Source organism: Mucor mucedo, assembly GCF_025094135.1.
Source record: "Mucor mucedo strain NRRL 3635 chromosome Unknown EV154scaffold_195, whole genome shotgun sequence".
In the NCBI taxonomy this organism is placed as follows: Eukaryota; Fungi; Mucoromycota; class Mucoromycetes; order Mucorales; family Mucoraceae; genus Mucor; species Mucor mucedo.
This window is the reverse complement of record NW_026252479.1, coordinates 35,709-51,008: the sequence shown is the minus strand read 5'-3', so window position 1 is coordinate 51,008 and position 15,300 is coordinate 35,709. Positions and strand designations below refer to the sequence as shown.

Below are 15,300 nucleotides of genomic sequence, written 5' to 3'. Positions count from 1 at the left end.
TACGAATGACAGTTGGGTATAGAATTCTATACCACTGAGTTACGATATCACCGATCGGGAAGAGAAGCTTCTCCGATCAAACTAAGAAATATAAGAAAGGGAAACTTAATATTAATAGTTCTCTCAATGGATTAGCTACTCATAGAGAGAATAGAACAGCTATTTATATAAATGGTTCATTTACTTATATATTGATAAACACAACTTATACGACTGAAAGTGTATCAGAGAAGTAGTGCATGGAATATTTGGATGCCTATTTTCTACAACTAAATATACAAACATCGATAAGATATTGTATATTTAGGATCATATATTTACCCATGTCTTAGATAAAAATAATCAACAGAATGGATACACATAGGCTAAAAAAACTTACTTAAACAGAGTAAATGCGGACGAATGGGCGAATAGTCGTCTGGGGGTAAGCATCCGTTCAAATCTGAGCGGATAGTCGTCCGTGAGCGAGTATCCGTTCATTTTGGGTAAATAAACAATGGTACACAAAAAATAAAATTACTTCATTTACTCAAAATGGGTAAATATTCGTCCAGGGGTAACTGTTCATTCATTTTGAGTAAAATATAAACGTTGCATAAAAATTTAAGCTTTTTTGTTCCTTCCATTTACCTGCAGCGGACGAGTATTCGTCTATGGGCGAGTACTTACCCACATTGGGTAAATAAAAATTACTTTATTCGTTCCATTTACCTGCAGCACACGAGTATTTGTCTATGAGCGAGTACTTACTCACATTGGGTAAATAAAAATTACTTTATTCGTTCCATTTCCCTGCAGCAGACGAGTATTCGTCTATGGGCGGATACTTACCCAGATTGGGTGAATAAAAATTGAGATCCAAACCTTAAAATTACTCATTCATTCCATTTACCTGAAGCAGACGAGTATCTGTCGTAGTGTCCTGTTGTCAAGAAGCCGCGTATACAAAAAAAAATATCTACCTCCAGTCATCCCTCCGTCGTAACACCAACCTCTAAAAAGTACATATAAACGGAGTCTTTTTTTTTCCTTTGCTTTTTCCCTTTTTCTTTTTTAATATCTATTTTTTATCTTTTTACCTCAATAAATCAGTTTTTTTTAAAAAAAATTACTTTTATTCGTTCTTGTTTCTTGTAATTATGTAACTGAATAAACGTCTGGGCTTACTTCTTTTGCAATTACACTCTGGTAAACTCATCATTCCATCTCTGAAGTCCCTCCCCTTACTTATCTCTCTTTTAAATCAGCATAGACAGGTGTATAAGGGCTGTGCTTGCAATGTACTACGCCAGTGCTATAAGTAAGTGTTTTTCGTTTATGACTTTTCCTTTCTCTAATTATCTCTTCAGACTTACGCTTCCTGCTTTTACCGTTGTGGCGGCTACTCTGTTTAGAAAAGGAATTAGTACGTATCAATTTTGAGTCTTCTTATCATAAACTAACCTAATATTCATTTAGAAAACTTTGGTTATCCCCCTTGTTTTTAGATTATACGTTGCTTCCAATACAGAATAATCAATGCCTTCATGTTACGCCATGTACCGTTTACTTTTTAGTTCATTTAAGTAGTAATCCTTCTACATAGCAATTTGCCCTCAAGTATCAAAATATAAATAAATGTTACTTTCATTCTTTTAAATAAAATATATAATCAACTTTTAAAACTGCAAACCAATTTTTTCAAACGAATGAATGTATTAAATGATTCAATATGTATAAACGAAAGTTTTTTATTTGGCTGAAGGCTGAAAGGGAGAGTTGATTTTAAAATATACACCCCCTTAATTATGCATTTAATCCGTTTTTTTTTTTTTTTTTTGGGTAAATGGGTAAACGCTTACTATAAATTCGTCTAAACGAGTAAATGGGTAAATTTACCAAATTCGTTTTTTTTTTTAGTAAATGGGTAAATTTACCCAATTCGTTTTTTTTGAGTAAATGGGTGAACACTTACTAAAAATTCGTCCAAATGGACGAATAAGGCGAAACATTATAGCCTTGGTGATAAATGATCAGACATAACTACATGTTCTACCACAGCCAATTAAACACAAAAACCTTATGCATCTTTTAGCTAGCCACCGTTACATAATATCTTACTGGAATTCTGTAATTTAAACAGAACAATAAGAGTGTCCCAGATCGGTTGATTCAGGGCGACGTTATTTGAAATCAATTCTAACGAGTAGAATTCATCTAATGTAAGGCGGAAAACTGAGTATAGATTTATTACAAGACCAGAAAGGTTGACTCAACACAACTACCAGGGGAAGTTGTTCAATATAAAAAGGATCAATTATTTCATCGCAGCAGAGTTCTTTTAGTCTATTTTTATCTCGAATAAAGATATACTTTTTTCTCATAACTTTTTCATTGTAATATTTTTGTCAAATACCACAGGATCTTTTTTTGAGTATTTTACTTTTTGACTTAACTTAAATCAAGAAGCTGTTATTATTTTATCCAACATACATTATGGTTAGTTCAATTATTAGATATCCTCTTATCTTTACTTTATTCCTAGTCCATTATCTAACATGTCATCGGTTGTTATTAATAAAATATAGTTATAAACACAGTCCACATAATAACTCTCAAATGGAACATTTTTTGAACTCAACTGTCATTTTTTGAAAATACATTGGGCACTTTCCTCATAGCTGTAGTTATTTTACCCACCAGATTTCAGTAAATTCTATAAATTTCAGTCTCAACCCAATCAAAACTCGTACATTTCTAAAATTTTCTATAATTTAATATGTCGAGCCAATAAAACCACTTTATTTTCTATAAAATGTGCTGCCCGCCAGCTCAAATTATCACGAGGATTAATAATGTATAAAAGGTGTATTAAATCTTGTGCACGTTCCTTTTTCATTTTTATAACATAATTCGATGGATTATTATATTAAAATTATTGGAATCGTGACTACGCAGTCACAAGGCTAGCTGATTTTCAGTCACAAAAGTCACAAAAGTCACAAAAGTTAGGATTTTTAATGAGGGTGCGGGGGTTTCCCCGCAAGAGGGATGGGGGAACCCCGCCACCCAAGAAAACGGCCCATAATGGATGACTTCCAAAACACAAAACAGAATTAAATAGAATAGAATTAACTTCCGAAATTTGATTTTCCGAGTTAACTTTACTTTTGTTCCAAAACACTGAAAATAGAATTAACTTTTTTGACCCGTACCATATATGCAAAACTCTACCTAAACAGCTACATTATCAGATGACAATGATGTCTGAATACATCCAGACACCGGTAACCAAGGTAGTTTGATTATCATCAATGATGTTCCTTCCATTCGCACTAAAACCCATCATTTTTATATGCACAGTAGCAACTCACTGTTACTTCTCCTGAAAGGGCAAAAAAGACGGTTCTCAGAAGCGTAAAAGAGCCAAATAAATAAACTGTTTTGATAAATATTATCCATAGATCTCATATTTATTATATGAATGTTATTAGCGTTTATGAGAAACGAATTACTTAATAGAAATATGACTTTTTTGTTAATTTTTTTTAATTAGGGGGGTAGGGGGGTCGAATTAACTTCAAAAATTTAAGCTGTAAAATTTAAGGTTAATTACGCGTTACACAACCTAAAAATTAAGTCTATTCTATTTAATTCTATTCTGCGTTTTGGAAGTCATCCAATATTTAGCATTAAATTGTTACCTTCCGAAAAACAATGTTCCTTTTTTTTTTTTACAGCGTGAATTTTTTTACAGCCCTATGTTTTTAAAGCGTTATTTTTTTTTACGTCGTAATATTTTTTTTAGCACAGGTACAAAATTAGAAGCTGGGAAAACGTCTTCTCCTAGGAATACCACCCATGACAATAAGCATTAAACCGAAAAAAAAGCTTATATAAAAATTGACTATTTTGGAGAGAGTCATAATGTAAAAGTTACTTTTAGGGAAAAAGTCATTCAAACAAAAAGTAACTGTGAAGGTTTCGGGGTACAGGTTACCCTTCGCCCCAGTATAACAACCAATAGCATTAAGCCTTATATTATCGAGGTCAGAGAAACAGCCTATCAACACTTTTTCACAAACAATATATCATTATTCGAGAGGAACTGAAAAATTATTTGTTGTAGGTCGATGGAGGGGTCAACTTTGAAATTAATATTTTGGACTATCGAGTCTTTCATTATGAAGCAAAAACATTGGGCATAGAATATTTGATCAGATATGTAAACAATAATTACATTTGCGTAGATCAACTTGCGAGCCTGGGTCTAGGGATATCGTTTTTTTCTAAATATTTAATCCTGTAATGAGAAACATCAAAGTTTTCTCAGTGTCAAACTGATAATCAGCAGTGTAGCTTAAGCTATAATGGCGCGTGGGCTTTATGGTTAATTAATATATGTTAAGGTTTCTATTTCAAAAACAGGCCTGCGGCAGCACGAGGCTTTTTTTAAAGCGCAGCGTACCGAACCATAGTGCAGGTCCAAATTTTACCGAAACGGAGGTTTGGTTTGAAAAAACCTAGTGTTTCTAAAAATCATAAAAAAAACCCCGCCCAATCGGTCTGATGAAAATATTTCTATTTTGGACTTCATGTCCAAGAAACCTAATGCGACCTGTAACCAAAGCAGCTCTAAGATCCTTACATCTGACATACTTGAAGCTGAATGTCATGCATTGAGTGATACTGAAGATATCAATATCAAAGTAATTAAAGTAAACGGTTCAGATACTACGGATTTACTAAAATCCATTAATTTGTTTAGGAGAATGGGTTAAGATCTAAAACAACCATTGATGAGATAAGCTACCTCGTGGACGAAGACGATACAGAATGGTAAAAAACTGTCAAAAATTAAAAAATTCAAATACCCAGACGCTTAATTTAAATCTACCTTTCCTAGCGCTTACGTAGACCAGGAGTTTGAGAGGACAGAGGAGGAGTTTCTCACAATTGATGAAGTTGCAAGGAAGATTTTAAAGAGTGGACTATTAGACAAGTATGTCGAAAACTTCAAATTTGAGTTTGACATAAAAAATCCATACAAGAGTAGCACATATGGGATAATCCCAGCAATGTCGAATTTCGCATTGTCAAAAGATCTTAATCCGGAATCACTATATCTGCCTAAAGTGTTCATCTGGTTGCCACATGCATTGATGGATACAAGAAATAAAATGTTAAAATGCTTAGTTCCTGGATGCTCCAAAAATTGAAATAAGAAGGGATTCTTGGACAATCCAAAAGCCAGAAAGATCGTAGATATTCATCAGTAAGTTTTTGTGTCCATGTAAACATCATTATTCAATCTTCTGTGACTATGAGCATCCCCAACGGTGTGTGAAAAAACCATTTTATTCCAAAATAGCACAAAAATTTAGAATAATTTAACCCCAACGGTCAATTGGACAATAGAATATTTTAAAAATCTTATCACAAATATTCTAAATTTCCAATTGAATCAATAAATTTAGAAAATTTCTTCTTTAATTCTAGCCACTTAATTTTTTTGACATGAGCGATAATTCTGAAACAGTAACAATCCCTGAGCTCCCCAAAAAGGCAGGACGTGAAGCAATTTGGTCAAGAGCCGAAGACCAACAGTTCTGCCTTTCGTTTGTCGCCATTGCTACCGTTGGTGTCATTGGTAAAGGCCAGACATGCAAAAGTTTTTGGGATCGCATTAAGACCGACTACAATGCGAAAATCGGTGACAATGCTGTCGAAGAACGTACCAGTGCTGCCGTAACCAGCCGTTGCAACACCATCAATCCTAGCGTGCAAAAGTTCACCGGCTGCTACGAAACTCTTTTGAGAAGTGTGCGGCAAAGTGGATCAAGTCCTCAGGATTTGGTAAGATGGCTACAGCCTAATTCTAGCAGAACTAAATTGTTATTTTACATAATAGGTCCATAAGGCGTATGCTCTATACAAAACGTCGACCAAAAACGGTGCTCCTTTTGTTTTGGAACACTGTTGGCAAATCTTATCCGCAGAGCCAAAGTGGGCCATGTACAACACGCCTACGCCTGTTGTAACGAAGAGAAAAAACAATGGCAGTTTCGAAGTCATTAAAGACACTGAGACGGGTTCTTCTTCTGGGGATGTAACACGCCCAATGGGGTGTAAAAATCTGAAGGCACTCCAGCAGCGTGAACGCCAAAACGAGGTAGGTGAAAGCATCGCCGCCCGTTTGAAGGATCTTCTGGAGTTGAACCAGAAGAAGTTACTTCCGAACAAGTTGGCTGTTCAAGTAACCAACAAGAAGATGAGGTTCGACAAGAAAGTTCGAGATGAAAGAATCATGTCGATGGATCTTTCGGTCAAGACTGACCCTCGTAAGCGTGCGTACTTTGAGAAAAAACAGGAGAAAATCCTTTCTCAACCATCTGACGAGTCGTCTGATGAAGAAGTAGAAGATGTGGTAGAAGATGTAGTAGAAGAAGTAGAAGAATTAGAAGACGGATTAGAAGACTGATTGGAAGAAGACAAATAGAAACTTTTAAAAAATAAAAATAAAAAATTGAAACAAAGTACTACATATTGCCCTGTCTTTGCTAGTGATGCTCGATCAAGTCTTTTTTCAACTGATTATGTGTATCACTATCTTTTAAGGCAACCAAACGGCTCACCAAAGCAGCAAAGACTTCGGGATCATTCATATCAGGGTAAGCTTGTCCATGAAAAAGAGTGCATGTGGTAGTCTGTTCCAAGATCCTGACCACATTCGTTTTCTACAATCTTATTATGTAATATGATACATGTTTGCATAATGGCCTTGATATCGATAAAGTCCCAAAGTCTAGCAGGCCATTTAATAATAGCAAAACGTGCTTGCAGTACACCAAATGCACGTTCTACGTCCTTTCGCACACTTTCTAGTGCCTTAGCAAAACACTATTAAAGTCCAAGTAAATTAGTTTTTTATAAATTATCTTTGTTACTCTTGGTACCTTCTCTTTTTGCGACGTAGGCACTGCAATTGTCTTCACCAAAGTCGACTAAGTTGGATAAATACCATCTGCGAGAAAGTACCCCTTATCGTATCTATTGCCATTGACGAAGAACTCGACTTCAGGAGCAACACCATGTATCAAGGGGTCAAATACATGGGAACGATTGATGACATTGATATCGTTCAATGATCCCGGAAGACCAAAAAAGCCATGTCAGATCCAAAGGTCTTGGGAAGCAACAGCTTCGACAATCAATGTTGGCATTTTTTCTTTACCGGTATACATGCCATGCCAGGTAGTTGGGCAATTTTTCCATGTCCAGTGCATACAATCAATTGACCCCAACATACCCGGAAATCCTCTCTCTTCATTGATTGCCAAAATATTGTTGACATTCTCGCTGCTTCAGGCTCTCAAATATTCGTCCCCATAGATTGCCACAATCGCATGGCGAAAGTGCTTCAATGACTCCATGGCTGTAGAATCAGCAAGTCTGATGTACTCATCAACGGAATCTGATGATACACCGTAAGCTAATTGACGCATAGCTGCTGTCACTTTCTGGATGGGTGAAAGTCCAGGCTTTCCAGCGGCATCCGGTTTTTGGGTGAAGTAGTCATCCTCTAATTGAACTGCTTCGACGATTTGCAGAAACAGATCATGCTTCATTTTAAAACGACGACAAAACTGTTGGTCTGTATAAACAGGGTCATTGGAAAAGTAGTCGTTGAATAGAGGTTCATGCCCGGCAGCACGGTTTCTATTAACATAGCGGCGACCAGGAACGGATCCACCTCTCTTAGGTGTATGTTCGGTTAGTTGTATAAGATACTGAAGAGCTTCTTGGATAAGTTGATATTCAATATCATTGTGGTCGATTATGTCAAAGTTATTACTAATTTTTGTAACAAAAATTTGAGATAGAACAAAAAAGAAAATAAAATCAGGAACGGGATTCTAAATTTAGCTACAACCGTTGGGGTCGATCTGTTCTATTTTATTTTAACAGATGGAAAACAGTCCTATTTTACATTTGGAATTCAAAAACCTTTGGGGATGCTCTAACGTGCAAAATTTCAGAAACTTTTATATCATGACATATCGTTATGAATGTCCAAATAACGAACATGGTACCTGTGTTGGCTATGATAGAAAAGGGATTCAACAGCTGCCATATAAAATTCAACTTGATTTTCCCGCACATCTGACCCAAAGATCTGGAATTTCCAAAAATTTGGGTAAACGGTTGAGAGATGAAGCTCAAAACTCTCTTCGACCTAGCAAAGTCAGTGGGGTGCTTAAGGAATTTCATGGGCTTAGACACAATGAGTTAGAACATCCATATCTGGATGTGTTAAGATACCATAAAACTAGCACCATTATGGGATTGTGGAATAAGAAAACTGTCAATCCAGAGTTATCTCCCTTCAACGACAAGGAAAGATATGCCGGCTCTATCGCTTCAGCTAGCTATCCGAGCTTTGTTTATTGTTCAATAATTAATGACCTTCGACCTTATATGTGTCACATAATTTCGTCTTTGGGAGGAGACATTCTTAAAGCAGATCACTCATTTATAATCATTGATCATATGGGGAAAATTAATCGGGTTCCTGTGTTTGGTGCATTATATACTGTATGCAACGAGTACGAAGAAAATAGGGCTCAGGCCCTGCTACCTACAAAAGCTCACAGACATCTCAAGCCGGTTTACGATAGTTTGATTTAAAGCTACATTATCTTTGTTCAAAGTCCTGAAAAGTCTCAAAAGTCCCCACCTAATTGGAGCTCAGAGCGGTAATAAATTGACTTATTTGAAAAAATGGCCGTAAATAACTGCACTTATCGTTGTAAGACATTTTTAGTATTTGTTATGAAAGAAAAGAATTCCGACACAAAATGAGTGATGTGATTTTAGTACTTTTTCGAGTTAAAAATGATATTTGAATGTCAGAAAACATTTTTTAAAATTTGACCCCGTCACAGTGGTGGGGCCAAATATTTTTAATTAAAATCAAGATTTTAAAATTTTAAATAATTTGCTTCAGAATGCCCCTTGTCAAATAATCTGCTTATCATATCTGTTCCGTAAAGTCCCTTGTTAATCTATAATTTACCTTTTCCCTCGTATAAGAAGTAGTATAAATATATGCTAGTTATTTATTAGAAAAACGTTATTCTGGATATTAGTCCTAACCACTCCTGTCATGAACCGCTTAGGTTTCAGTTGCATATTATCATGCAAAATGTCTCAGATCATTATTGAAACCCAACTAGCCCATTGTCCCTGTTCCACCTGTTCCACCTGTTCCCTGTTCTCTGTCTCCTGTCACACATGTCACTGTCAAACATCAATATTTTATCCTGTCTAACGTCTCTGTTCCAAATAATGTATCTCCGTTATCCCTTGTCCTTGTCAAACCCATTTAACACCCGTTTCCTTTGTACCTCTGCCTTTGAACTCCCTTGTAAAACATTAATAATATCAGCCCATGTTATCCTCTGCATCTTTCCCGAAATTATCTGTATCTATGCCCGCTACCCCAAAGATGTCCCAAACTCAATATGACTAATAATTTGTCTCTGTATATCTGATCCCCGAACCCTTGTTTACCCGATCTGTCAATTAATATAAATAACAGCATGTTTATTTATTCTTATTTCATTTCTGTATTCAAGATCTTATCTATTTTTCCTGTTTCTTTGAATAAACCTTTTTCTACCTACATTCCTTTTATATATATATTAATAATAATAGATATTTAATTTCTTTACCTTGTCCCTCACATTAATAAACATTCTGTTCTGCTCTTGCCCCGCCCCGCTCCTGACAACTCCCCCTTCTCAGAAATAAGCCTTCATTTAATTATCATTTTAACTCTGACCTTCGTGTCACCAAGTAGTCTTCTTTCTGTTCTTGTTCTGTTTCTGACACAATCGGCACAGATTGGTCTTGTTGGAACATGTCAATAGCTGCGTGAGATCTCGACAAGCCATCCTTTATAACACGCTGCCAATGGTAGCTCCAAACTGTACTAAAAGCTAAGCCTAATAAAACCAGAATATAAGGTTTTAGACGTCTGGATTTAATCAAACGAAGAGAGACCATGCAAGACCATACGTCGTATCCGTTTAAAAATGGTCACCTTTTTTAAGAAGCAAAATGAAGTTGCACCAAAATTGCCATTTATCAAAACAGCCTAGCACAAAGGGGAAAAGATCTTCTGAGGAAGACACTAGGCATATAGGGCAGGTAGCACTTGGAGACTTCAGAAGAGACCATCTATGTAGCTTAGCGCGATATCCAATACAGTATTGTAGTAACCGCCACCAAGTTGTAAAAGCCTTACTTGTCATATTAACAGTCCGGAAACGACGCCACAAAACGGGTTTCAGCAAGCATCGTGTTGGTACAATTTCCGGGACGTTAAGAGGAGAGTCAAACTTGGACCGATCCTGATGCCAAAACCACCAAAGCTCACGTGGGAGGGTACCAGCGACAGTACTAAAGTTCCAGAGACCATTTGGCTCACACCATTTGGAGAGGTCATGTAATCAACTACGCGTTAGAAGATCACGCTGGGCCTGAGGAAGCATGGCATTGGGCAAAAAGCCAGTAGCAGCAGACCAACCTTCAAGGAGGGACGAGGCCCGAATAGTCTCACGGACCTTTCGCTTGGTAGACACGTGATTATGCACCAGACTACCTTCTTCTTGATCCCAAGTGTAGATATCAGTTATCAGATACCGAAGTGGAATACTTGACGGAACTAACGAGGGAGCCCGACCATTGACGGACGCAGATACAGAAATAACACATTGCAGTGGAAGATCCAAGTACCAACGGGAGCATCAGGTAGAAGAGAGTTCCAGTGTAGGTAACTTTGCTAGTAAATCAGAAAGATGAGTCATAACTAAAATAGGTTGCAGACTTGACGTAAACTTGGTGGGGAACATGAACCATGGGAAAATGGAGGAGTGACCAGAGTATATTTGGATCCATCCAACTATCCAGGGAGAGACAATGTCGGTTGGAGTGGGACCAGACACTAAACGTTGCACGTATATCTGATAAGACTAAAGGTTTGATCATGAATTTCAACAAGGCCAACACCACCAAACGTACGAGGTAAGGTCAGAGTAGACATTGCAGGCCTAGGCCAGAAAGGTTATAGGTAGCCACAAACAATTGACTTAACCAAGTCCAGCCACTTAGTTGGTATAGGAACCACTCGAAGAAGATGCCAAATACGACTAAGAAGCAGAGGATTAGCTACCAGGCCAGAACAACACAAAGAGAGGGGCCGACCACGAAGCATTTGTGTGTGCCGAAGTATCTTGACCCGAATATATTCCATAAATGACCCCAACTGACTCGTTTTATGATAAACAGGGTAGACTAAATACAGGACAGAACCCACAGAAGAGGAATCAGGCCATTCGACATTGGAGGTATTAGTGATGTCTGCCGAACAAGCATGCCAAACACCAGACAAAGATACGGCAACAGTCGTGTCAAGATTAACCTAGGCATTGGAAGCGGAGCTATACGACCGAAGATGATCCAACAGGATGTCCCATTCACCGGGACCAGAAAGAAAAACCTAAGTCATCAGCATAACTCAAAAGCTTAAGCCGGGGAGAAAGATTCAACACAAATAGGCTAATAAAATTGCGATCAGATGATGAAGAAGTATCCAGCCATACCGGACGCACCAAAGCAGATGAACTCGACCCAGCTATACCACTACGCAGAGAAACACCAGAAAGATCAGAACAAGACAAAATTGACCTGAGGAGAGGTTCAAAAGCCAAGTTAAACAAAAGCGGCGAAAGAGGGTCACCTTGTCGAAGACCGCAACACTGGGAGATAGGCACACCTAACAAGCCATTAATGAAAATTGATATCTCCGTACCGAAGAACAGAGTACCAAGACAATCTACCAATATCAAATGAAGCCCAAACCGAAGAAGAACCTTGCGGAGATAATCCGGATGAACCCTAACATAAGCTTTTTCTTGATCTAGAAAAACTAAGACTTGTGTAAGATCAAGATCTACGTTACGAGCATTAGCCTAAAAGTTTGGTTCAGCCAGCCGTTATCAGAGATTAACCAATTTGGCATAAAACCAGTTTGATATGGATTGATTAGTTGAGGCAGGACCACATTAAGACAATTGGGCAGAAGTTTTGTAAACAGTTTAGCATCGCTGTTAATTAGAGACAAAGGCCGCCAGATTTTCAGCATCATTGGATAACCTTTCCTATAGAGCAGAACCATACGAGTCTGCTGCCAAGAGATTGGATACACAACAACGAGTGCGTCCTTCAGAATTCCTAATAACATAGCACAAAAGTCAGCCGAAGTTTTGAACAAGTGCCTGTACACCTCAAAAGCAAGACCATCTAAACCTGGACTTTTACCAAGGGGTGTGTGACTGACCGGATTTTGAAGAGTGTCCATAAGACAAACGAATCAGAATCATTTGGGGACAACACCACATCATCGGGAATACTAGCCAAGAGAGAATCAACTGCTGCATCATCGATTATATCGTGTGTATATAGTGCCTGGTATCAACCTCTTGCCTCCGGAATAATATCCTCTGATTTCACTAGGACCGAGCTAGTAGCGGAACACTTCAAAGGCTGTATAGTTTGTTTACACTGGCGCTCCTTGACAACCCGGTAGAAATATCTGTTGATCCGATCACTTACCTCGTGTCAGCGAGTGGCAGACCCAAGCATGCATTAACGAGTTTCTTCGCGACTCCGAGTATCAATAAGTTGGTAGAGTTCATCATGTTTCATAGTATTATCCACGTTACTGGGAGAGCCGTTAACGCCGGTGACATTGGCTAACAGAAGAGTACGCTCATGTTGTAACGACGCGACCTTGTTCTTGAAACGACGTTTAGAACCACGAGTATAGTTTTGAGCACAACATTTAAGTGACGACTTAAGAGATTCCCCGATATCCTGTACAGGGACCGGTCTATCGTCATGCTTGTCACCGTGATTTCTGGAACTCACAAGCCGCAATTTACACGTTTCAGCAAGATCATTCGGTACTTATTGCCGATAATCTACCTCTCAGTCCCTTTTAGTTGTTAATTTTTTTTTTTTTGTATTAACAGTGAGTTTATTTAGCAAGTTAGATATAGAAGTAAAAAAGGGAAAGCTAAACTATTTCGGTTTAGCAACCTTTGTCTTCGTAAACATTTTGTGACCTTTAAGAGCATGTTGCGTCTGGACAACTAACTTAGGAGCAGGACCTTTGGAGTTTTGCTTGATAGCCTTCTGTTTACCCAAAATGGAACGCTTTTGTCCTAGCATTTTTTTTCCACCATCAAACATTTTACCAGCCAAATGGGAAGTCGGAACTGTCACCGGTAATGTACCCTCGTCTTCTTCAATTTCCATGGACACCGTTTCTACTGTTGTGGCGTACTTAGACGTTGAAGAACCACTTTCAGCAATCTTCGAAGGCTGGTACGCATCTGACAGGTCTGTATCAGAATCGGAGATAACCTGTTCAACAATCGTAGGCAGCTCGATATTAGATTCCTCCTTAGGGGTATGGACTTGCACTGGCTGAAACGTTTTCTTTTTACAAAATTTCGCGGTATGACCATAACCTTGACAAGCGAAGCACTTGGTTTTTGCCAATTCCGGACATTTGGAGCGTATGTGACCGGCGTGGTGACACCAATGACAAACGATAGGGGCACCTTTGAAGGATGCCGAAGCAAAACAATCCCATTCGAACAAATATAAATTATTCGACAGCGGCTCATTGGCATGCTCTCCATTATCATCATCAGAATAACCGGTAGTCGTATCGAGTATCAGTGATAATTCGCCTTCGAAATTTCCACCACAAGTGTACTCCTTGACTTGCAAGACTTCTCCGTAAACAAGAAGAGACCTCATTAACTTTTCAAGAAAACCCTTCTTATCAGGAATATATAAAAGTGATATCTTCACGTGGGCAAGCTTCTTCACTTCGCTATCATTTGAATGGGTTCCTTTGATAACGGTGTTCTTGATTGTAACACCAGAAGAAATTGCCTTGTCAAAACTTGAGTCATCAACAAATTTGGCTTCAATCAAATGATCACCATCTAAGCTGGAACCATAATTACTGATTGGGCGGAAACCATGAACAGGACCACATTGCGTTTCAATAAGCTTATATGCTTCGGTACGATGTTGGATTAACGAAGCAGGAATGGAGAAAAGAGCGGAGTCAGGTGTCAGGGCCTGTTTCACTATTTCGGTAGCCTTCTGCATTCTGATGAGGCCTTCAAGGTCTTCACTTTGGTAGATGACCTTACTTTGTAACTTGAATTGAGAGTCCACATTTTTAGGGACAGATAAAGGACGAACAACTTTCTTGGAATTACCACGGGATACGATTGTTTTTTTTTTTTTTTTTTTTTTTTTTTGTATTAACTGTAAGTTTATTAGATATAGAAAGAAATTATAAATTAGCCCGAAGGCGTCACGAGACTATCACTACGAACTAAAGGGGATTGAGTTTCTAAAGTATCAGCAATAAGTACCGAGTGATCTTGTTGAAACATGTTAAGAGCAGCTTGAGAGTTCCACAGATCACCATCAATCACACAGCGCCAATGGTATTTCCAAAGTGTTGCTAATCCAGAGCCAAGAATAACAAGCATATCCGACGATAGAGGCTTTTGGTTTTGACCGCAGAGAGATACAAAGCCAGACCAAATATCAAATTCAGTTTCGAATGTGTCACCAATGTTGAGAAGAGAGATCACGTTACACCAGTACTGCCACTTATCGAAACATCCTACCACAAAATGGAACAAGTCTTCGGAAGAAGAGACTAAACATATAGGGCAGCTGGCACACGGATACTTAGTAGGAGACCACCGGTGTAGTTTAGCCCTGTAGCCTATACAATCCTGGAGCAGCCGCCACCACGGAGTGAAAGCCTTACTCGTCATATCCAAAGACCAAAAGAGCCGCCATAAGGAAGGCCGAAGTAAGAACCGGGTTGGAACCACTTTAGGTATGACGGCGCGAATCTCAAACTTCTCACGATCTGGATGCCAATACCAGCGAAGATCACCTGGACGTATACCAGAAACAGTAACCATGTTACCACGACCTTGGGGGATAGTCCAATGATAAAGCGCTGGAAGCCATGCCGGGAGCAGAACATCGCGGTTTGATTGATTATGCAAAGCTGTTGGAAGAAAACCAGTTGCAGCAAACCAGCCATCGGATGGATACAAAGCTCGTCGAACTTCTTTGACTTTGCTAGCATTGACGACACGTGTATTTTGCAAGTTGTCGGTGGACTGATTCCAAGAAAAGATATCGGAG

General features: G+C 38.4%; 1 protein-coding gene across 1 annotated transcript; it reads right to left on the bottom strand.

The window, feature by feature from the left end:
- Nucleotides 1-13,125: 13,125 nt before the first annotated feature.
- Nucleotides 13,126-14,358, bottom strand: EV154DRAFT_431580 (uncharacterized protein; the record flags this gene model as incomplete). Its single annotated transcript, XM_051596619.1, has 1 exon — nt 13,126-14,358. A coding segment is annotated over one exon (1,233 nt), but the record flags the coding sequence as incomplete, so codon positions are not given.
- Nucleotides 14,359-15,300: the final 942 nt, after the last annotated feature.